Source organism: Narcine bancroftii, chromosome 8 (genome assembly GCF_036971445.1).
Source record: "Narcine bancroftii isolate sNarBan1 chromosome 8, sNarBan1.hap1, whole genome shotgun sequence".
Lineage (NCBI taxonomy): Eukaryota > Metazoa > Chordata > Chondrichthyes > Torpediniformes > Narcinidae > Narcine > Narcine bancroftii.
In genome coordinates, this window is record NC_091476.1 from 154,831,586 (window position 1) to 154,856,884 (window position 25,299).

At 41.9% G+C, this 25,299-nt stretch overlaps 1 protein-coding gene across 4 annotated transcripts in view; it reads left to right on the plus strand.

The window, feature by feature from the left end:
• Nucleotides 1-25,299, plus strand: part of cnksr1 (connector enhancer of kinase suppressor of Ras 1) — a 79,542-nt gene that overhangs the window by 42,358 nt on the left and 11,885 nt on the right. For all 4 annotated transcript variants that reach the window (XM_069895459.1, XM_069895458.1, XM_069895457.1 and 1 more), the window contains 5 exons: nt 1,300-1,446; nt 3,045-3,115; nt 7,013-7,197; nt 19,362-19,561; nt 23,455-23,485. In XM_069895459.1, the coding sequence (XP_069751560.1) occupies nt 1,300-1,446; nt 3,045-3,115; nt 7,013-7,197; nt 19,362-19,561; nt 23,455-23,485 (634 nt within the window). The remainder of the gene's footprint in view (nt 1-1,299; nt 1,447-3,044; nt 3,116-7,012; nt 7,198-19,361; nt 19,562-23,454; nt 23,486-25,299) is intronic.

Sequence of the window (25,299 nt, forward strand, 5' to 3'; positions counted from 1 at the left end):
TAGAATCACTCAAATAGTTTTCTCACTCTCTTCAAACATTTAATGATGTATTTATTTATACTGAGACCCTTGCAATAATTGCTTCTTCTGTGTCTTATTTTTCAATTGGGAATCCTTCCAACCACATTCCTGTATTATGACTTCGGACTTTCTCAGAAACCTCAATTAATGCCCAATGCAGCTGGATGCTGACTTAGCACAAAATGATGTGCTTGTTTGAGTCCAACAGATCAGCTTACCTCCCATGACTCAGCTTTTTCCTCTTTTGTGATTCAGTTTGGCCATTCTCACTCTCCGCTCTTCTGCCACAATTTAACATTCTTCCAAATTTGGTTTATGCCTGATTCCTCTTCATTTTCTTTCTCTATCCAAACTTCTCTCACAAACCCCAAAGTTTCAGGGATAATGCCATCCAGATCTTTTTGACTTGTATCAAAAACTTTTTTTAAAATATCTTGGAACAGAGCGAAGGTGGCTATTTGAGCCTGTTTGTAACACAAATAGATGATGACAGATCTGCAACCTAACTCTGCCTCCATTATCACTCAGTGGTGTTAGATATCCAACAGGCAATATCGATGAATGAGAGAAAAATCAATGGCATTTGATTTTTTGGATACTGCTCCTTTTCTGATGACCTATTTTTTATTAGATCCAGAGCCAATGCTGAGATCTTTTATCAAGGACCTGGTAACAGGACACATGGGTGGAAATGGCATTGATTCATGAAAGCGAAGTCATAATTGAGAAATTCTTTCTTGAGGTTGAAATGAGAAGAATTGATATGGAAAGTTGAGAAATATCCTATATTTAAATAAATGAATTGATGTTAAGTCCAGCTTTGTATTGGTACTTCCTATATGAATATTTGTTCAACATTTCTCTTTTTTTTTCCTTTTTAGTGATTGCTAATTAGTCCTGCTCATCGGTAATCTCATGGGTCCAAAAATAGTTTTTCCGCCCCTGAAATACTGTGCACTATTTCTCATCCTAATGGGATGGAAGAAGATTCATTAATAGCCAGTGACCAATCCTATTTTTTTACCAGATGTCCCAGAAAGGATATCCTAGTCTTCTTATCTCTATTCTATTAAAAGTATCAAGGACAGAGGATCTGAATGTTGTCCTTCACTGTACCATCCTATTGTTCAGATACTGCAGAAATATTTATTTAAATCTACTTTTCTTAGAGCCTCACATATTATTTACACTGTCACCAAAAATAACTTTGTTCTCTTTCAATTAGTCTTTGTAATAATGTTCCTACTTGGAAAATCATCATCTTTCCTCTGGTGCTAGGTTGGATGGACATTGAATAACCTGGTTATCAAACTGCGGGAGAATCCGACCCAAGTGGTTCTTGTTATAAAAAAGTTGCCACTTGATATATTGCCATCGTTATGTACCTCTGAGACTATATGTCCATTTGAATCCCAAACTCCACAGGTGAGAACACCTTTCATTGAATCCAATTGTAGACGTGGGATGGATTATTTAGCGCTCTGGGCCTATTATTTGACCAAAGATCGGATCACCATGCATGTAGCTGTTGATCAGGAGTATTCTTGTTGAGTTGCTTGCTTCTGTTGTTTCTTAATTTTGATTGTTAGTTCCGGTCATTTTTGCAAGCCACCAAGAAATACTGTTGAACTTAAACAGAGCCTGGCTACTTGTTTTCAGCCTGATGGATCTCTGAAACATCTTGAAATCTGACTGGGAGTGCAGGGCTAGCTTATCATCAAGGCCCAATACTCTGGCAAGCATTGTGAGGCTGTTTCCATCCGGGCTGTGGATCACTAACAGAGCTAATAGATTCATCAAGGCCGCACAAAATGATGTTGCTGAAAGGAACTCTGAGTAGAGTGGTGCATTTGACTCAGAGGAGAGGGGATAGGAAAGAAATGCAGAGTTAATGATTCTGGAAGAAGGTTGTTTGAAGTCACAAAAGGATCAAGATTAACTGGGAAAGCTGGCGAGGGAATGGCAGACCGAAGTTAACTCAGATAAGAGTAAAGTGATGCATTGTGGGAAATTAAAGCAGGGCTGAACATCAGTGAATATCCGATCCCTGGGAGTGCTGTTGAACAGAGTTCTTGAGTTACAAGCACATAGTTTCTGAAAGTGGCAACACAGGTAGACAGGGTGGTGAAGAAAGCTTGCTTTCATTGGCTGATGCATTAAGTACAAAAATTGGGATGCTATGTCACTGTTGTTCAAAATGTTGGGCTTGGCAGATTTGGAGTATTGCATGTAATTGTTGTCACCCCAGTGTAGGAAAGATGTGATTAAGCTGGAGAGAGTGTGCGGAAAAGTTTCACAGGATGGTGTCTGGATTGGAAGGCATGAGTTATAAGAAGAGATTGGATAGATCAACACAGCACAGGATAGGTTGGGACTGATTTTCCCTGGAGCAAAAAAAAGCTTAGAAGTAACAAGATAGAGTATAAAAATTCTATAACATTTTATAGAAATTCATGATATAAAATTGAAGGGGATAGATAGGGTAGATAACCAGAGTATGCAGTGGTATCCATGGTAGCAGAGTCTACAACTAGTGTGCATCAGTTTAAGGTGAGAGAAAGGAGATTCAAAGGGGTAAATCTTTCACACAAGGGGTAGTGAACGCAGTCCTGTGATGTCCTGGGCTACGTCCTCTACCTTTTGGAGGGTTTTTATGATCAGGAATATTTGTGATCTGGAATGAGTTGCCAGTGGAGATGGTGGAGTAAAAGAAAAGTAACAACATTTAAGAGCCATCTGGGCAGGTACTTGAATGAAGAAGGCAGAGAGTGATATGGAATTAATGCAAACAAATGGGGTTAGTATTGATAGGTGTGATCGTCAGCATGCATGTGATGGGCTGAATAGCCTTTTTTGATGCTATACAACAATATGATTCTGTGGCAATATTGCAAGACACGTTTTGTATTAAGTCAACATCACAATGATCCCTCTCATATTTTAATTATCGTTAAATATTAAATTGCATGAGCACATAGAGTTGTGAGGGAACCAAGTGGACTCATCATCTGCTCATTCTTCAGTTACCAGGAAGTCCATTAGAAGATGCAATATTATGTCCAGGTCCCAGTGTTCTCTCTGATCAATTTGTGCAGTGAGTATCTTTTGTTTCTCTTTGTCTTGTGTGGTGGAAAAGGTTGTGAGACACTAAAGTCTCCAAACACTGTGATCATAGTAAAAACGTACTGAAATGTAGGAGGAGCTGAGCTGGTCTTTCAGCATCCATAAAAGACATATTGCAGATGTTTTGGGCCTGAGGCCTTCCTCAAGGATAAGCCAAAGGAGCCAAAATCAGGAAATCTCAGAATTCAAAACAATACTGGCTGGGGGAGGAATCCAAACCAACAGAAGGATATGATAAAGGGAGAAGTGAATGTGGTGGAACCACTATTAATACTGTTTCTATGTGCATGGCTGGCCTGCCCCTTGCTGATTGTACCCGTGGCTCCTTCCCCCTTGATTCCCCTAATAAAGGTGCCAATTCCATAACCCCTCCCCAGAACAAGCTCGGGTCTCAGGTCAGCAACATGAGATGTACCTTCTGTTTACGGTAATAAAAGCCTATCAGTCGGGTAACTTCTAGTCTTGATTGCGCATCAATTTTATTATCATTTTTTTTGGAATGGACAAGTTGCTGAGTCCAAAGAGGCTGGAAATTGACCTGTGATCACAGGAAACATCTGGCAAGTTCAAACATGGCTACACTGCCTCAGCATGTTCCTACAGGCCTTCACCGCGATCATCCAATCTGACACAGACAAGCTGTGCTTGCTGTTTTCACGGGTCGGGCACCGCGCTTAGCCGATGGTCAGAGACTGCATGACATTCACCAAAACAATAGACTTTTTGAAAGACCAGTACCTGGCCCAGGTGAATTAAGCCTACGCCAGGCACGTCCTCACCACACATAAGCAGCAACCTGGAGAGTCAATCAATGAATACCTTCGGGGGCTGCAGCTGCAAGGCCTTATCAGCAGGAGTACACAGAGGAGCTGATCTGAGATGCCTATGAAGCAGGTATCCGATCAGATTACTTTCACCAGCTGTAGAGCTCGTCGAAAGAATCAAAGACTTGTTGATCCAAACCAAGGCTTTTATTAGCAAAAGACAGGAGCTCGTCACAGGTGGTCGACCAGTCCGGAATGATCTGACCTGGCTAGGGACACAACCCTTTAAGGCCCAGACAGTAGGCATGGCTTAGCTCTCAGCCAATCTGTGTAAGTACAGTCTAGATACTGTAACTATATACACTATATACATTGGTGATAGATCTGTACTATCACACCAGCAACTACTCAAACAGGGTGAGCTGAAGCTGCAAAAAGCCATCGAACTAGCTAAAACTCTGGAAGTATCCCTCTGCAACATAGACTCCTTCTTGATCAATAATGCGCCTGCCGTGTGGGGAATGCGTGCACTGCCATCTTGGGATGCGGGATCGCAGGCCGCTCCTCGTGCTGACCTGACTACGGCCACCACTGTCGTCGAGCACCCGAAGTGCTACTTCCACAAGCAGCAGAAGTGCCCCAGGAGCCGATGCCTGGTGAACGACATTATCTGTTCCGGCTGTGGGAAGAAGGAATACTTCACAGATCCAAGCAACCTTCTAACTCAAGCAACGCTGCATGTGGACCGTGGATTTATCATGTCTGAGCAAAAGGAGACCGGGAAAGGAGAGATGGAGCTGAGGGATGGTGATGGGAGAAAAGTGAGGGGGGAGTGGGGGTGGTTAGCGAAAGCCAGAGAAATCAATATTAATAGCATCCAGTTGGAGGGTGCCCAATCGGAAGATGAGATGTTGTTCCATCAATCTGCGGGTGGTCTCATTCTGGCAGTGCATGAGACCATGGACAGACATGTCAGCAAGGGAATGGGATGGGGAATTGAAATGGTTGGCTGCATTCAGTTCATACAAAAGTGACCTTGGTTCTAATTTTTTTTAATAGTGCAGCACAGTGGAGGCCCTTCAGAGTCATGAAACCCATGCTGCCTTATTTTCACCCAAATAACCAACCAATCCCATACATTTTTTTATGGAGAGTGGGAGGAGATTGGAGCACCTGGATAAAAACCCACACTTACAGACAGTGCAGGATTCAAATCCAATTTGCTCTCCCTGTAATAGAGTTGCACGAACCATGCCATTCCCATTTCTAATTCACAGGCTGGTTGGATTGATTCAGACTGACTAGTGCTGTTGAGTTTAATAGTAAGGTAACTGACAAATTTATCACTGGCCAGATTTTGTGGTATTGGGCATCATTCAATTACAAAGGCATTTAGGTCTGGCTAGATGGACAATGGTGATACAGTATTTTGTAGTCTGATGTGTTACTTGGCTGATTGTCTCTGAATGAGTAAAGTTAGGATATGTTTCTGTTCTGAGAGTAATATCAATCAGCAATTCCCCTTCTGTAATGACCACATAACCATTTACGGAGCGGAAACAGGCCATGTCGGCCTTTCAAGTCCGCACTGGTTCACTAGAACAACTCCACTAGCTCAAACCTCCCGCTCACCGCCACGTGATGTTCAGGTTGAAATTTTGTGATGCATTGAAAAACATATCCAGATCTCGGTTTTGCAATGTTTCCAGTTATAGCTTTAACAACCAGCAGATTTTAGTTTGATTTGGACACCATGCTTGGTTCTCCTCTTTATGAATTTACAACACCACCCAGTACAGCTATCCAGTCCTTCAAGTTGCTGTGGAATGATAAAGTCAAATAATCCTGTGAGGGATGGAACTTCAGATTCAAATTTCAGATTTATTTTTAGAGCACATACATGACATCACATGCAACACTCAGATTCTTTTTCCTGCATTCGAGGCAGAATTACCAACCCCAACCAACCAATTTTCCCCTGCAACCGCTGCAACCGTGTCTGCCTGTCCCGCATCGGACTTGTCAGCCACAAACGAGCCTGCAGCTGACGTGGACTTTTTACCCCCTCCGTAAATCTTCGTCCGCGAAGCGAAGCCAAAGAAGAAGAAAATAATGTACATATGCCAACTCATAAAGAAATGTAAACAAACTCACTGCAATACAGAGAGAATTTAAAAAATCAATAAAGTGCAAAAGTAAGAATCCTTAAATGAGTCCCTAATTGAATTTGTTGAAGAGTCTGATGGTGGAGGGGGTAGCAATTGTTCTTAAACCTGGTGGTGTGAGTCTATGGCACCTATACCTCTTTCCTGATGGTAGCAGCAAGAACAGAGCGTGTGCTGGATAATGTGGATCTTTGATGACTGTTGCTGCTCTCCCATGGTAGCCTTCCCTGCACATGCTCCCTTTAGATGTGTCCACTACCTTGTGTCCAAAGGTAATGAACGCAGTCCTGTGATGTCCTGGGCTACGTCCTCTACCTTTTGGAGGGTTTTATGATCAGGAATATTTGTGTCCCCGTACCAGACAGTAATGTAGCCAGTCAGCACACTTTCCACCACACAACCATAGAAACTTGCCAGGGTTTCTGATGTCATACTAAACCTCCACAAACTCCTGAGGAAGTAAAGCCACTGATGTGCTTTCTTCATGATGCCATTAATGTTTTGGGTCCAGGAAAGATCCTCTGAGACAGTGACTCCCAAGAACTTAAATGTGCTCATCCCCACTTACAATTGTTTGAAGAGGCATTTGAAATTAGCACTGCAGTTGGAAAGAGTTGTAGATTCAGATCAGATGCACACTTATCCTTGGTTCTAGTTGTACTAACATCGAAGTAAAGGCTTTCATTCCACTTCATTTTAACAAAAGTACAGTCAGAACTCCACCAAACATCTAATATTTTGTTAGAAGCTCTTATTTGGTTACACTATCTTGTTCATAGTACTGTGGACTTCCAGTTAAATGTACTCACAATGAGACCAGAAAGTCCCAGCGTTTCTTTCTTGTTTCTTGTTCTTCAAAATAATTGGAGAAAATGTGGTCAGAACTATCCAAAATTAAAAATGGAAGTAGTACAAACTGTTTCCTTTTTTAAATTTCAGTCCTTCTCAGAGGGATAAACTGAACCAGCAACAAGTTGCACAAGGCAACTTTGATGCCTTTGAAACAAACATGATCTGCAAGGATATGACTCAATCAATGCAGACCAACTCCAACCCCAAAACTGAGTCTGCGAGTGAAGCTGGGGAAGGCGATTGTGTGCAGCCAGAACTGTGCAACATCAAAGGTAAGGAGGAATTCTTGTCTATTTATGCTCGGATGCGTGCAAACAATCAGTGAAGGAAATTTCCAACTTGTATGGTGATTAGCTGAATCAGAATTTATTGTCATGCACATGTCACAAAATTTGTTGTTGCAGCAGAATCAGTGCAAACATTTATGTAAACCACTTTTTTAAAATAGTACAAGAAAATGTCAAAGTAAGGCAGTGCCTGCCGTTTATTGTTCATTCAGATAGCAAAGGGGAAGACGCTGTCCTTGTGATGCTGAGTGCCCATCTTCAGGCTCCTGTACCTTTTTCCCGATGGTAGCAGAGTGAAGAGGGCATAGACTAGATGGTGGGGGCCCTTGAGGATAGAGGCTGCATTCTTAAGACACCACCTATTATAGATGGAGTGATTTTGCAGGCCACATTAACAACCTTCTGGAGTTTTTTTTTGTCTTGAGTGTTGGCACCTCCATAGCAGACAGTGATGCAACCAGCCAGAAGGCCCTCCACGTACACTTGTAGAAGTTTTTGAGAGTCTTCAGTGACATATCGAATCTCCTCAAATTCCTTTCTAAGTTTAGCCACTGGTGAGCTGCCTTTGTGATTGCATCGATATGAAGGCTCCAGAACAGATCCTCTGAGATGTTGACACCTAGGAATTTAAGTTCTTGACCCTCTCCACTGCCAATTCTCTTGATGATGACTGGTCATGTTCTCCTCGTTGCATCTTCAACAATATAGGATAAAATTTAGTTTCTGCTCTGTGATACCCACAGCCAGCTGGTCATAGTGACTGCCCATGAGTGCCAAAGTACCCGGGCATGCATCAGAAACATTAGCACTTGGTTGGTGCAATGTGAGCAACTGAAATTTAGCTCTCTGAATTTTGGATCACTTTGAAAGGGCAAGTATCCTAGAGTTAGAATATTCTTTTATAAAAATTGCTTTGTTTTGATATCTGTAATTGAATATCTAAAAATGTATCAGGTTACTGAATCAAGAAATAGTGATTAATGGAAAGTAAAGAAACAAACTTTTTTTTTTCTTCATTCATGTGTTGTGGGCATCAAAGTCAATGCTGTAATGACTACTCTGGTAGAGCTACTAAATAAACACACATACACAAGGTTAGTCAGCCAGACTGTTTATTTGAGTTTGCCATCCTTTTATATTCCTCCCGGCCCGGGCACCACGGCACAGGGGGTGATGTCACTATGTGTTTGATGCCGATCTGCAGGGCTGGCATATTTAAAGTAAACAGGGTGGGAGCCCTGCGCCCTCTTGAAAGAGGCATAGCAAACCAGCGTGCCACTACTCAGCACGTAGTACCGCGTGTACGCAGTCCATTGCCCAGGTGAGTGCATAGCGGCCCGGCCCACGGATCCACGTGTCCGCTGGTGAGCTGCACCAGCAACAGTTTGTGATACTGCAGTATGCGCCTGCTCAGCCAGCTACAATGGCAGCATTTATTGCTATCCCCAATTCTCTTTGAAAATTTGCTGGTGGTGGATTATCTTCTACTGCAGTAGACTGTCATAAGGTTATTGATATAACTGAGTGGCTTGCATGACCTTCTGAGATGGCAGTTAAAGTGAGCAACATCATGAATGTGGAATCCAAAGTAGACTGAACCATAGAATCAGCAACTTTCCTTTCATAAAGACGACAGTGAAACCGATTGCTTTCAATCGGCGAAACTGATTGAATAGCACTAATGAATACATTTTTTCCCCCTCTAGATTTATTTAATTAATTATCTTTTAGATTTTGGTTAAGTTTCCCGTGTTGGGATTTTAACTCTTACCTCTAGATTGTTAATCCAACCAATTCTATTCTGTTACATTGCTTTAAAACACTATTTCACAAAAGATTTTACATTTATAATCACAATTTGCAAATTGATTTAATCAGAAACTTGAACAGTAATCTAGCCAGTGCAATTTGAAGATAATTTGGATAACATTTCCAAATTGTGCATGATATATATTTCATCCCCACATTATTTTTATTATTGTGGTAATGCTTGTTAGATGATGTCTTGTATTTCAAATCTTCCCCCTATTCAATGGAGTAGTTTAGATTGCGCTCTTTACCAGACACTGAAATGACAGTACTCTCAATCAAAGAGATTTTAGAAATCTGAAAGCAAATAAATTTTAAGATACTGCTGGTGATGCATGAAAGAGAAGTGAGATTTGAAATTCTAGATTCAAAAACATACAAAAAAAAATCTGAGGAGAAAACTTTATACTCAGAGGTTTATGTCTGGATCACATGCTACCAGTGGAGGTAGTAGAATCTGATACAATCACTATATAGCTGGTCCTCACTTAACATTGTGGATGTGTTCTTAGAAAGTGGTACTTTAAGTGAAGCATTAAACAAAACCAATAACCGCAGTATTTTATTTTATTCTCCTCAATTCTATAACAAAATGGCATTATTCAAGGACTTGGTGTATCTAAGAGACATTTAGATACATTCAGAACCTAATGTGGGCAAATAAGATTGGAGTAGATGGAGATAAAGTGTCAACATGACCGTGGAGAGATGAAGGGCCTTATTCTATGATGTGTGATATCATAACATACCTTGAAATTCATCCCCTACTTGAATGGTTTAGATAAAACTGGTGGTGATTTTTAACTGGTAGGACACTTAAGGGAGATTCTGTGGATGTATTTGGATTTTCAGGTGGTCACTGATACATAAGAGGTTAGTGTACAAAATGAAAATGGGATTAGGTATCAATAAAATGACCCTTGAACTATATGAAGAACAATTGGATTAATTACATCTGTATTCATGAGAGAGTTTTGAAGAACGAAAGGAAATCTCTTCGAAAAGTACAATATTTAGATATGGCCTGTTAGTCTGGATGATGCTATCCCTGACTGAGGGGGGTGGTGGAGTGGGGGGTGGTGGGGAAATAAGAACCAGGGACTGCACTCTGAGAATGCAGGTTGGAACATTTAGGTCTCGGGTGAGGAGAAATTCCTCCCATTAGAGCAGGGTTTCCCAACTAGGGGTTCCAGGGGGTGCGAGATAACATTTCAGTTTTTAAAATAAATTCATACTCCTTCAATTTGGATAATATGTCGGATGATGAAAAGCTGAAGGAAGATCTTATTGAACTGCGCACAAATCGCAGTTTGAAAGCAAAACTTTGGAACAGTATTGGTATTTGGCAATGGACATGTTTCCAAGACTTTGTGAAAAAGCACTAACTGTGCTCATCCCATTCGCGACGACATACTTATGCGAGTCTGGATTTAGTACCCTTTTGTCAATCAAGACAAAATCTAGAAATCGCTTGGGTGCACAGGCAGACGTGTGGGTTGCTATCAGCAACAAAGGGCCACATTTTGAAAAACTCTTAAGCAATAAGCAGAAACAAAAGAGTCATTAAATTTAAATCGGCTTATGAACATTTGAACATTAGTTCTTTAATTTTTTTAAAGAAATTTCATGCATGGATGAAAATTTAATTTTTTTGTAGGGTTTATGCAACTTTTAATAAGTTGTAATATTTTTTTCTTTTCCATATGTTTCATTTTTGTTTGTATAGATTTAAAACTTGATTATGCAAATTTGTTTTGGTCACCTTCACCTTTATTCTTAAATAAATTATTACTTTAAGGGGTGTGAGAACATATTAACAATTTTTAGGGGTGCAGGGCATAAAAAAGGTTAGGAACCACTGCATTAGAGAGTCAGGAACCTGCTCTGTCTACCACAGAAGGCTGTGGACATCAAGACACTGATAATATTTCAGAAGGTAGAGGGTATTTGAGACACAAAAAGCATCAAGGGGTATGGGGAGAGAGCAGGAATATGGTGTTGAAGTGAGGTTTAGGGCATGATCAATAATAAACAATGAAGCAAGCACAAAAGGACAAATAGTTTACTCTTCCTCCCATTTTACTATATTTCAATGTTGTTGCCAAAATCCCAAAAAGTCCACATGACTCTGAGGCATAAATTTAACTCTCTCATAGATTCAAACCTATGGCAATTTCAATACAGCTCAAATCATGATTTCACATGAGGTTCTGATTTAATTTTGGTTCTAACTTTGCAGTCTCAGCATAACCTCATTCCTAGATGTATCATTTCTCATGGTTCCTACGTGAAATCTGAATTCCCACACTCCCTCTTTTCTGGCCTTGGTTCTGTCCTTAGTCATGATGTGTTTGCCAATATATCCTTCAGGACTCAATCACAGCCAAAGATAATTGTTTTATCCCCTCTGATTGTACAGTCCCTTGATACAAAGAAGAATGTACTGGCTTTGGAGGCAGTGCAGACGAGCTTCACCAGGTTGATTCCAGAGATGAAGCCTATGAGGAGAGATTGATCATCTGGGACTGTTCTCACTGAAATTTAGAAGAATTTCTGTTTCTTATAGAAACATATAAAATTAATAAAAGATAGAGGTAGGTAAGTTGTTTCCATTATTAGGAGAGACCAGAACTAGGCAATGTAGCCTCAAGATTCAGGGTAGTAAATTTAGGGCAGGGATGAGAAGAAACTGCTTTTCCCAGAGGGTGGTGAATCTGGAATTTCTTGCCCATTGAAGCAGTGGAGGTGACATCAGTAAATATATTTAAGACATACTAGGGGAATTAAGGGATGTGGGAAAATGGCAGGCAGGTGGAGATGAGCCTGTCATTAGATCATCCATGATCTCAATTGATTGGTGGAGCAGGCTGGATGGCCAAGTCCTGCTCCTATTTCTTATGTTCTCATGGACTAACACAGTCCTTTAAACTCGTCCTTTCTGAATGGTCTTGATTACCTCAGCATGGCTTGGTTCAGCATCATGCTGAAGAAGATTGAAAAGAGGGTTGGTGCAAGAACGCAGCCTTGCTTCACGCCATTTTTAATGGAGAAGGGTTCAGAGAGCTCATTGCTGTATCTGACCCGACCTTGTTGGTTTTCGTGCAGTTGGATAGCCATGTTGAGGAACTTTGGGGGGCATCCGAGGCACTCTAGTATTTGCCAAAGCCCTTTCCGATACTGCACGGATGGCAGTCTCTTCAATCTGAGGTGCCTGCAAGCTCACACCAAGACACAAGAACAACTTGTCCGTGAACTACTCTTTGCAGACGATGCCGCTTTAGTTGCCCATTCAGAGCCAGCTCTTCAGCGCTTGACGTCCTGTTTTGCGGAAACTGCCAAAATGTTTGGCCTAGAAGTCAGCCTGAAGAAAACTGAGGTCTTCCATCAGCCAGCTCCCCACCATGACTACCAGCCCCCCCCCACATCTCCATCGGGCACACAAAACTCAAAACGGTCAACCAGTTTACCTATCTCGGCTGCACCATTTCATCAGATGCAAGGATCGACAACGAGATAGACAACAGACTCGCCAAGGCAAATAGCGCCTTTGGAAGACTACACAAAAGAGTCTGGAAAAACAACCAACTGAAAAACCTCACAAAGATAAGCGTATACAGAGCCGTTGTCATACCCACACTCCTGTTCGGCTCCGAATCATGGGTCCTCTACCGGCATCACCTACGGCTCCTAGAACACTTCCACCAGCGTTGTCTCCGCTCCATCCTCAACATTAATTGGAGCAACTTCATCCCTAACATCGAAGTACTTGAGATGGCAGAGGCCAACAGCATCGAATCCACGCTGTTGAAGATCCAACTGCGCTGGGTAGGTCACGTCTCCAGGATGGAGGACCATCGCCTTCCCAAGATCGTGTTATATGGCGAGCTCTCCACTGGCCATCGTGTCAGAGGTGCACCAAAGAAGAGGTACAAGGACTGCCTAAAGAAATCTCTTGGTGCCTGCCCCATTGACCACCGCCAGTGGGCTGATATCGCCTTAAACCGTGCATCTTGGCGCCTCACAGTTTGGCGGGCAGCAGCCTCCTTTGAAGAAGACCGCAGAGCCCACCTCACTGACAAAAGACAAAGGAGGAAAAACTCAACACCAAACCCCAACCAACAAATTTTCCCCTGCAACCGTGTCTGCCTGTCCCGCATCGGACTTGTCAGCCACAAACGAGCCTGCAGCTGACGTAGACATTTACCCCCTCCATAAATCTTCGTCCTCGAAGCCAAGCCAAAGAATTACCTTGGTAACTGGTACCTGTCCACTGTAACTATTGTGCTATTTATTAGCCTGATCAGGATGTTATTTAAGCTTTGCTGTAAGCTTATATTGGCTCCTTTCATTTTGAAGATAGTTTTCAAAGGAAATGTTGAATTGTGTGCACACTGCACCTATCCTGACCTTGTGATCAAAAGGAAAACCATCAAAAGGCAGATGAAGATAGGTGGTCCAAAGACACTGTTAAAGAATCAATGTATTATAAAAGAGTTTTGCATGGGAGGCAATTTAGCCTTTTGTGCCTTTTGATGGCTCTATGCAATAACTGTACAATTACTCCCACTCACCTGCTCTTTCCACTCTCTCTGCCTATTTCAGCTTTTTAAGTATATAACACATTACCTTCTGAAGAATTATGATGTATCTGCATCCCAGTGGCATTACAGGTCATGACAACTCATTCTGTGAAAAATATTTGTCTCTGCATGTGGCCTTGTTACAAATGATCATATATCAGCCTCTGTTTATTGACCTCTTCACCAGATTTTTTTTTCCTTTTCATTACATAAATTAGCATTGTATTCCCTGGAATTTAGAAGTCCATGAGATGATTTGGTCAAAGTTTAAAAGCTATTAAAGACAATCTCGGGAACAATGTTCCCTCTAATTTTTTTTTTTAAAGTAGCGAGTGTGTGCAAAAATCTTGTATTGTGCAAATCTTTTTCCTGTGACAAAAGTATGTGCACACTGAATGCTTGTGTAAATGTAAATTTGAAATTGTTTCAAATAATTTTGGTACAACCTATTTCTTATGGCTAACATAAAACTGTATTGACATTGTTTTATATAAATACAAGTATGACTGCATTCTAATTATTACTACATTATTATAGATAACTAAGCTTTTGAGAACACATTAACTTCCTTTGTGCGACAGTTGCAAAGCGAGGGTGCATGTGCGGTCACACAACTTAGAGGGAACAGTGCTTGGAAATTATTTCTGTTGGTCTATGAGTTGAGGATTTGTGGCAATAATCTTAAAAAAAATTAGAAATAGCCTTTCAGGAGTTCTGTTATTACAAAACATTTGCAAAGGTCCAAAAAGGAAATTGAGGCTAGGTTTGTGTTAATATTAAATGTGACTAGGTTAGCTTTTGTCAACCACAACTATTAAGTATCATAGTTTGGACACAGATCAGCTATATTCACATTGAATTGTATTCCCTGGAATTTAGTAATTTCCCCATGTTTTTATATGAAAACCTCTTTCAATTCTTAACATTTTGTTTTTTCCCCTTCTCATTCTTCCATTAAATGCATAATTTCACTCTTTGATAAAATTCTTGTATACATGTGGCTTTTACAAAAGGCCTCACACAGCAAAGAAGGCCTTACTTGGGTGCAGCTTTGAAAATAACTAAAGCAGCTGGACTCTGCCAGGCTTGTTCTTGGGCAATCCAAAATATTTGTATCTTCCAAGTAATGCCTCAAGAAATTTTCTTCCTGTTTTCACTTCCTTGTTTCTCCATGCACATTTCACTGGCAGTCTTAAACTACCACAACAAGCACCCTCCCCCAATCCTTTCACTGACCACAATGGTGAAAATCCATAAGATATAGGAGCAGAAATTTGTCTTTTGGCCCATGAGTCCGCTACAGCAGGTGAAGGACTTTGTAGACAATAGAATTTTTCCCATCGGGCAATGCTCACAAAATTAGCAATGTGCACACAGGGCACTATTAAAATGCACCTTTTGAGGCAGAGTACAGAATGCCACACTGACCACCGGCTGGTTCGCTGCAAGCTCAACCTTCACTTCAAGCCAAAGCCCAGGAACAATAAAGCCCCCAGAAAGAGGTTCAATGTTGGAAAACTACAGTCAGACGAAGCGAGAGGAAACTTCCAGGCAAACCTCAAAGCAAAGCTCGACGTTGCAACCCGCCTCACGGACCCGTCCCCTGAAACCCTCTGGGATCAGTTGAAGGCTACCATACTGCAATCCACTGAAGAGGTACTGGGCTTCTCCTCCAGGAAAAACAAGGACTGGTTTGACGAAAACAGCCAGGAAATCCAGGAGCTGCTGGCAAAGAAGCGAGCTGCCCACCAGGCTCACCTTACAAAGCCGTCCTGTCCAGAGAAGAAACAAGCCTTCCGTCGCGCATGCAGCCATCTTCAGCGCAAACTCCGGGAGATCCAAAATGAGTGGTGGACTAGCCTCGCCAAACGAACACAGCTCAGCGCGGACATTGGCGACTTCAGGGGTTTCTACGAGGCTCTAAAGGCTGTGTACGGCCCCTCACCCCAAGTCCAAAGCCCGCTGCGCAGCTCAGATGGCAAAGTCCTCCTCAGCGACAAGATCTCCATCCTCAACCAATGGTCAGAACACTTCCAATCTCTTTTCAGTACCAACCGCTCAGTCCAAGATTCCGCCCTGCTCCAGCTCCCTCAACAGCCCCTAAGGCTAGAGCTGGATGAGGTTCCCACCCTGGATGAGACATATAAGGACATCGAACAACTGAAAAGTGGCAAAGCAGCAGGTATGGATGGAATCCCCCCAGAAGTCTGGAAGGCTGGCGGCAAAACTCTGCATGCCAAACTGCATGAGTTTTTCAAGCTTTGTTGGGACCAAGGTAAACTGCCTCAGGATCTTCGTGATGCCACCATCATCACCCTGTACAAAAACAAAGGCGAGAAATCAGACTGCTCAAACTACAGGGGAATCACGTTGCTCTCCATTGCAGGCAAAATCTTCGCTAGGATTCTACTAAATAGAATAATACCTAGTGTCGCTGAGAATATTCTCCCAGAATCACAGTGCGGCTTTCGCGCAAATAGAGGAACCACTGACATGGTCTTTGCCCTCAGACAGCTCCAAGAAAAGTGCAGAGAACAAAACAAAGGACTCTACATCACCTTTGTTGACCTCACCAAAGCCTTCGACACCGTGAGCAGGAAAGGGCTTTGGCAAATACTAGAGCGCATCGGATGTCCCCCAAAGTTCCTCAACATGATTATCCAACTGCACGAAAACCAACAAGGTCGGGTCAGATACAGCAATGAGCTCTCTGAACCCTTCTCCATTAACAATGGCGTGAAGCAAGGCTGTGTTCTCGCACCAACCCTCTTTTCAATCTTCTTCAGCATGATGCTGAACCAAGCCATGAAAGACCCCAACAATGAAGACGCTGTTTACATCCGGTACCGCACGGATGGCAGTCTCTTCAATCTGAGGCGCCTGCAAGCTCACACCAAGACACAAGAGAAACTTGTCCGTGAACTACTCTTTGCAGATGATGCCGCTTTAGTTGCCCATTCAGAGCCAGCTCTTCAGCGCTTGACGTCCTGCTTTGCGGAAACTGCCAAAATGTTTGGCCTGGAAGTCAGCCTGAAGAAAACTGAGGTCCTCCATCAGCCAGCTCCCCACCATGACTACCAGCCCCCCCACATCTCCATCGGGCACACAAAACTCAAAACGGTCAACCAGTTTACCTATCTCGGCTGCACCATTTCATCAGATGCAAGGATCGACAATGAGATAGACAACAGACTCGCCAAGGCAAATAGCGCCTTTGGAAGACTACACAAAAGAGTCTGGAAAAACAACCAACTGAAAAACCTCACAAAGATAAGCGTATACAGAGCCGTTGTCATACCCACACTCCTGTTCGGCTCCGAATCATGGGTCCTCTACCGGCACCACCTACGGCTCCTAGAACGCTTCCACCAGCATTGTCTCCGCTCCATCCTCAACATCCATTGGAGCGCTCACACCCCTAACGTCGAGGTACTCGAGATGGCAGAGGTCGACAGCATCGAGTCCACGCTGCTGAAGATCCAGCTGCGCTGGATGAGTCACGTCTCCAAAATGGAGGACCATCGCCTTCCCAAGATCGTATTATATGGCGAGCTCTCCACTGGCCACCGTGACAGAGGTGCACCAAAGAAAAGGTACAAGGACTGCCTAAAGAAATCTCTTGGTGCCTGCCACATTGACCACCGCCAGTGGGCTGATAACGCCTCAAACCGTGCATCTTGGCGCCTCACAGTTTGGCGGGCAGCAGCCTCCTTTGAAGAAGACCGCAGAGCCCACCTCACTGACAAAAGGCAAAGGAGGAAAAACCCAACACCCAACCCCAACCAACCAATTTTCCCTTGCAACCGCTGCAATCGTGTCTGCCTGTCCCGCATCGGACTGGTCAGCCACAAACGAGCCTGCAGCTGACGTGGACTTTTTTACCCCCTCCATAAATCTTCGTCCGCGAAGCCAAGCCAAAGAAGAAAGAAGAAGAACAGTTTCTAACCTTTTATCTCTGACATATTGTGGGTAACTGAGATAAACCAGTCCTGTATATAAAATGTATTAAATCTGTATGTGGTATTTAGTATTGGGCACAAAAATGCATTGGAAAATAGATTGCATCATTGAAAATTCTGGATTAACGTGCATGCTTTAACATATAGTTTGTCATTTTTCCATAAGTGTTTGTCGCACCTGATGGAGTCAGATTATCTATTAATCTTGCAGATTTGCCAGTGCAGGAATCAAGGAAAAACTATAACAAGTCATACAAACTAATTAGTTTCAACGCTACTTTTAAGAATGAAGAGCTGTAGGAAGTGAACAATTCACAGAAACTATTTCCTCATTAGTGTTTTGTTTTCTAAGTTAGCCAACTCCAAACAAATAGTGGCAGATTAACTATCACCCAAGACCCTAGGCTGAGCTTTAGTAAGACTTCCCCTGACCTTGCTCCCTCCCCCCCCCCCCCACCTGCGTTGAATATAATAAAGCAGAGGTGAGCAACCTTGTTAAAACCCACATTCCAACTTAAGTATTCCCTATGTCATTAGTGCTCTATGATTAGTAAGGGATTGCTTAAGGTGGTATGGGAGTGGGAAGGGAAGGTTGAGAATCATTGCTCTAGATCCAATTGTTACTGAAATATTTTGCTTGAGAAAAATTGTCATTGGCGTTTGGAGTTATGAAACCGTTCACATAACGAGTCAATTAGGTACAATTAAAACAGTGGTTTTCAAACTTTTTCTTTCCACTCACATATCATCTTAAGCAATCCCTTACTAATCACAGAGCACTTAAGGCATAGGGAATACTTAAAGTAGAATGTGAGTTTTAAAAAAGGAATAAAGTGATGTTAAGTTACGTTAAATAACATTTATTATTATGCCGGGAGCCTGAGTTCCCTGCTCCTGCCTGGATCCCCTCTCTTCTGGGCCCCTAGGCTTAAGCTTACTCAGCCTAATGGTTAATCCACCACTGCAAACAAGCCAAATAATATTATTTTAATGTCAATTCCTGCTTCAATAATCAGGGGAAAAGTGGAAAGAAGTGTTGGACACCTGTCAAATAAATGTTGCTAGTTGGGTCCTTTCAAACAGGCCTGCTCTTTTCCTGAAGCCTGTCTGAACTATATACATGTCTGTTCTGCTCAATCTTCTATATGTATTGCATTAGTAATAAAGCATCATCTAACCACCTATTCTGTGCAACTCACCATCAACACTATGTAGGGTAGCCATTCCAAAGGAGGACATGGTCATATTTAGTACACATACACAGTGTGTTTGCATTTTTTGTTTTTGGAATACCATTTAAATTAAATATATATTAATATATGGCCATGTCCTCCTTTGGAATGGTCACCCTAGCACTACGTGTGAGTAGATTTTCACCTTCACTGAATTACCACCCGCCCCCCCACCGATAGAAAAGGTAAAAATTCAATGCATTTCATTCAATTAACAATCTTTGCACCACTACTATAAATGTGCCAATGTTTTAAAAGAATATATTACTTTTTTTCTCTGATCTTGAGATGGTATTGCATAATTATGTGACATACATGTTAATTTCTTCATCTTTTATTTGTATCAAATTAACCCTTTTTGTCCAGTAGAGGTAGGAATGTTCTCTTTATACAAGCACTTCCACAGAACTAAGCAAGCAATTTGTTGTAATTTATGCAATCCAGTCTGGTTGCAAGGGAAAATTGGTTGGTTGGGGTTGGGTGTTGGATAATCTGGTGCAACTGATCAATGTGCGAATTTCTCTGTTTGAACATAGTGTTCATGTTTCCAGTATGTTTCTGTTTTGCAGGTGAGCACTTGCAGGTCGTAGGTCAGACGTCTGAAGAGAGGAATGTGATTTCTGGTGAAAAGGGGGAGATAGTTACTGGTGGCTCACCAACTTCCCAATCTCCAAGAATAACTGAGCCTCAGAAAGTTGAAGATAGAATGAAATGTGATCCTTATCACGAAACAATGCCAAGGTCACCATTAGAGGATGACGAGAGAGCAGTGAGTACTGGGCATTATTTACTGTGAGATTTGTTCATTTTCAACCCACTCTCTGCAGGAAGTGTGGGTTGATCAACAAAATAGAAGGTGGTTTACAGGAAGTAATACAAAAGGCAACATTGATATTCTCCAAGGGTCAACATCAGATATTCCCAGGTCAGAAATGGGAAGGTCAGAGATTATTCCACTCACAGTTCATTACAAAAAAGAACTCATGCCTGCATGCAGCAGGACCTGGAAAACATCCAAGATTAGATTAATATGTAGTGCAACACTCATGACACATCAGCTGAGTTGTTCCAGTGTAAAAGGTACACTTTGCAGCCATAGTGAATCAAGTGAATGTTTGAGGGATGAATGGAATGCCAAACAAATAGTAGCTTTGTCCTGGATAATACTAATCATTCTAAATGTTCAGTCTTGTGGAGTGCAATTCATCATAGTTTTAACGAGGGAAAAGGTCTTTAAAATGTTGGAATTTTGAATCACTCATTCTAATTAATTTAATGATCACCGCAATTGTATTGGTAGTTCAGCAATTTTTTTAGTAAACTGTGACAGTCACCCCCTGGCCCTTATCCCACAAAAAAAGGACGAACAATGGTTGCACTCTTTTTGAAATGGACACTGTCTGGTAATTTCACTTGTCATTTGAGGTCACTCCTGCCTGATGGAATTCAGGTGCTCCACAAAGTGAACAAAATAAAAATCTCCAGTTGGTTTCTTCAATGTGGAGCGGACCACATGGGCATAGATGTACAATTGCCACAACATCTGGGGTGTCGCTGATGAAATTTGCATGAAAGTTCCGTCCAACTTATTGGCCTGGGTGCAAATGTTTGAATTTTCCTGCAGATGTAGAAAGCAAAACTCTGCATTTAGGCAAGTCAGACAGTACCTTGGGAAAGGAAATGGATAGTATTTTAGGTCCAAGACTCTTTGTCAGGACAGAATCAATTAGAAAACAAGTTAGTTATCAGTAGCACAAAAGTTAAGGGAAGGATAGATAGAACAAGTGGAATCTCTCCTACATATAGATTAAAATGAGAGCACAGCAGCAAGGATCAGATGTGTAATGATATTAACAGCAAAGGCTATGGGACTTGCCCAGTTTCTCAGAGAATATTAATTAAAAAAAGAAAAACTGTGCCAGAATGATGTCGGGCAGAAGTGACTTGTTCTGATATTGACAGAAAGAATGAGGTAGTTACTGAAAGATGGAGAATTCGATATTGAGTCCTGATAGTTGCATTAGCAAGTTGAGGAAGTTATTCCTCAAGCTTGCATTGGGCCTCACCCAAACAGTGCAGGAGATTCTTTTTTGGTATAGTTGCAAGCAAATCGGGAGCTCGAGAGCTAAAGGCAGGTGCTTCATGAAATGATCACCAAATTTGCATTTGGTTTCTCCAGGTGACCCATATGCATGGATATACAAACTGCCTCTGTATCTGAGGAGCAGTCCACAGAAGTACTATTCACTTGTACCACACCAGACCACAGCATCTGCAGATTTTCTTGTTTAACTCGGTGTCTGAGGAGTTGCAAATGAAGTTGAAAATCATCCATAATCTGCAGCAAACATTCTCCCTCTGATGGCAGAAAGATAATTAAGTAGCTGAAATACACTGCTCTGAGGAAGTCCTGTAGTGAGCATTTGATATTGAAATGATTTAGGCTCCAACAAACAGAACCATATTTATGTAGAGGATTATTCCACTGATTCACATTGATACTTCTCTTCTGAAAGCTCCATGTATATTATACCTGGTTAAATGCTGCCTTTATCTAAAGGGCAATCTGTATCAAGAAATCAGTTTTTGTTCATGTTGGAATTAAGCCTGTAACATGTTTAGGAGCCAAGTGGTCTGTGGAAACCCAAAATGAGCATTGGTGAGTTGGCTATTGTAGAGCTCGTCGAAAGAATCAAAGACTTGTTGATCCAAACCAAGGCTTTTATTAGCAAAAGACAGGAGCTCTTCACAGGTGGCCGGCCAGTCCGGAATGATCCGACCTGGCTAGGGACACAACCCTTTAAGGCCCAGACAGTAGGCGTGGCTAAGCTCTCAGCCAATCGCTGTAAGCACAGTCATTACATACATACTCTAGATACTGTAACTATATACATTGGTGATAGGTCTGTACTATCACAGCTATTGATGGTTAAATGTCAATTGATTGCCCTGACACCAAGATGTTCCACCATTTTGTCGACAGAGTGCAAAATAATCCGGAGGTAATTGGCCAAATTGGATGTTACAATATTTGTAGATTGGAACACCTGGGCATTTTTTTTTACCCTGTCAGATCGATGCTAGTATTATAGCTGAGTGGAAAGAGTAGATGGATTTGTAACTTGTCAAGCTCATACCTATGCATTGAATTTGATCAGTAATTTCAAACATTTGCCTCCAAATATCACCTCTGCATTTATATCAAAGTCCAGAAAAGAACTGACAGCCAAATTCAAACGGTATTATAAAATTATAAATTTTTTGATGCTTACTTTTAAGGAAAGTTTTGATGATACCAAACATTTAAAATAAAATTCAGACAGGAAACTGGGGCCACTGAACCTGGTGTAACAGGATATTCAACAATCGATCCAGCATTACTACCTATATTAATTCAATTAAAGTCTCACACCCCAGAGGCAAATGTGTTCCTACTCGCTTTCAATGAGTCTGGGTTGATTAGAGTGGATTGTTCAAGGTAATTCAAACATTGCAGAAATGTCTTTAAATTGTTTTTAAATTATAACATGAGTTAGACACTTGGAAAAGGGAAATGAAAGTAAGTGGAATTGCCTGATGAAATGTAATTTGAAACTCAAATTGATACCAGATGTCCTCCTTGGGGAAACATATACTGATGACTAGAATGAAGGCTGAGGGCCAAGAGATGGCACACTGGATCAACTGCCTCACTGCTTCAGTGACCCATGTTCAATCCTGATCTCCAGTGCTCTCATTGTAGCTGGCACATTCTTCCTCTGACCATACAGGTTTCCCTCAGGTGCTCTGGCTTCCTCCCACAGGTTGGCAACTGTAAGCTTCTTTTGGCAGTAGGATGTGGAATGGCAGGGGTGAATGTTGATGAGGAGAGTAAAATGGGATCGGTGTAGATGGCTTCTTGATAGATTTGGTAGGCTAAAGAGCCTATTTCCATGTTGTATTACTTTGAGGCTGAGTATAAGCACAAACTAGTCTGGATTAGGCACGATTAGCAAAGCAATGTAATGCTGTTACACTGCCAGGGATCGGAACTGGGGTTTAAATTCTGTACTGTCTATAAGGAGTTTGTAGGTTCTCCCAGTGTCTCTGTGGGTTTCCCACTGTTCAAAATTTACCAGGGTTGTAGGTCAATTGGGTGTAATTGGGCGACATGCGCTGAAAGGGCCTGTAACTGCTGTATGTCTAAATTGTTTTTAAAAATCCCAATGCAAGTTTAAGTGGGCAGCCTTGAGCAATAAATGAACTGCTGAAGGAATTCAGTCCTGACCTAAAAGACTGACTGGCCAGTTCTACCCATGGATGCTGCCTGACCCACTGAGTTCCTCCACTAGTTCATTCTTTGCTCTATTCCAGCAACTGCCATTTTTCTGTTTCTCTGTTTAGTGGCCTTAATCTGGTTTTACACTACCCCTTTCTTTCCATTAATAACTTGTATGTTATTGGTTCAACTATATCTTAAAGCACCGTCTGACAGACTGCTCTCAACTCTTCTCTGTCTTGGTACCCCGGGGCTGATTGCCAATCCCAACTTCTGCACAGTGTTGCAAGGTAAAACTCAACGAGTTGGACTCCTGGGAATGTTGGATCCCCTGTGCTGTTCTTTTTTTAAATGATGCCTCACAATCGTGGTGCAAATGTTTTCATAAATTTAATTTGTTTCAGGCCCAACTACGTAACAGACGGAAGAAAAAAGGTGAGTCCAAGTTATTTTTTTTCTGAAGCCTTTAAATTTAACCTCATTTATTCAAGGAAAAGGGCCCATGAGCCAGGTGTAATTTATTGTGAGAGAAAACCCAAATGGTGGATGAGTGTGCTCCCTCTAAGTTTTTGGCTGCACTGTATGACACTGCTTAATAGTACTAATAACCAATGTAGCGCGACAAGTCTTCATTGTGGAACTAGATTGCACAGTGGAATGCTGCACATCATACTGGAGGAAGTCACTCAGTTGAGCAGCATCTTTGGGGAGAAAAGGAATTGTGGTCATTTTGGCTCAAGACCCTGCTCCAGGACTTAGATTGGAGAGGGAAGGCAGCCAATATAAAGAGGAGGGATGAGAAGGGACCAAGAAAGGAGAGGGTGGGAGAATAATGGTAGATAGAAGCAGGTTTGTAGGAAGGAGAGGGTGAAGGTAGAGACAGATGCTGGGAGTGTTGAGCAGGAACAGAAATAGTATCAATGTTGGAATCTGATAAGCAAGGTAATAATGGGAAATATTAGGTGAGAGATGAAGGGCTGATGGAATCAGATGGGGGAGGGAACCTGTGAGTGAGATATGTGGATAGTAGGTTGATAAAACCAGGAGAGGGAGAGGAATGAAAAATGTGTGGAGGAGGGGTGGAATGTGGGTTGTTATAACCCAATGGTACGAACATTGAATTTTCCATTTCAAGTACTGTTACGAGTCCAGAGGACCCTAAAACTCAGCAGCAATAGATATGCATCACGCAAAGGGTTACTTAAACAAAAGTTGCTTTTAATTATCTTTGAACATATAACCGTATAACCATTTACGGAGTGGAAACAGGCCATGTTGGCCTTTCGAGTCCGCACCAGTTCACTGATTTTGTGCGCCCTCTTCAGGCATTGGTCCCGGTAGATCTTCATTCAATAATGATGGGCGACATGAAAATAGAATCAAACTTTAACTTATCTCTATTGACTCACTTAACCTACTTAACCCCCTTCTAATTCTAAGTGCACATGTGTGTAATATGTATGTGTGTAAGTTCTTTGGTTCACAGTCCAATCTCACTGGTTGCAGTCAATTCTTGTACTGTGCACAGAAATTAACATTAATAAAATTAAGTTTTGGGGCTTAACAGGTAAATGGTTACCACTCAGAAAGGTTCTTGTTGGTTTACAGAGAGAGAATTTTTCTTGTTCCAGGGCATCCACAACTGATTCCTTTTTAATCGGCCTCTCCAGTGTCTTGCTGATGAAACTTGCCCCCTCAGGGTTCTCCAGATGATAACCTCTTTCTTTTAGGTCACCAGAGTTCCTTTCTGTTTCTCCTATTCCGGACAGCCAGTTCTCTCCTTCGACCAGGCCATCTTCTAAAGCTTGCCAGCTTGTCCCCCTGGAACCGATGCCCCACCTCCCCCCCCCCACCCCGCGCCTCCCCCAAGTTCCCTCCAACTCTGAGAGCAAAGCCTGTTTTTTCTCCTCTCTGCCTGCAAAAGATCACATGACATTCCAGACAGTAAATTCTGTTTTCCAGACAAATTTGCCACTGCATGTTATTACATTTGTTGCCTTTTGCAACCAACAGTCCAACATGAGTCTGAGCACTCTTGCAAAAGCTCCTCAAAAATTGTGTTTTAAAGTGTTTGTGTGTGATCTGCTCTAACAAACCTTTCCCAATTTATCTCCCAAACACCTCTATATACTCTGTCACAGTATCCTTACCTGCTGTATTCTCTCATGTTTCGATCTGCCCCTCAATCATCCCAATTTTTTTCCCTTTCCAATATTCCACCCTCCAATTCCATCACGAATTTTCATCCC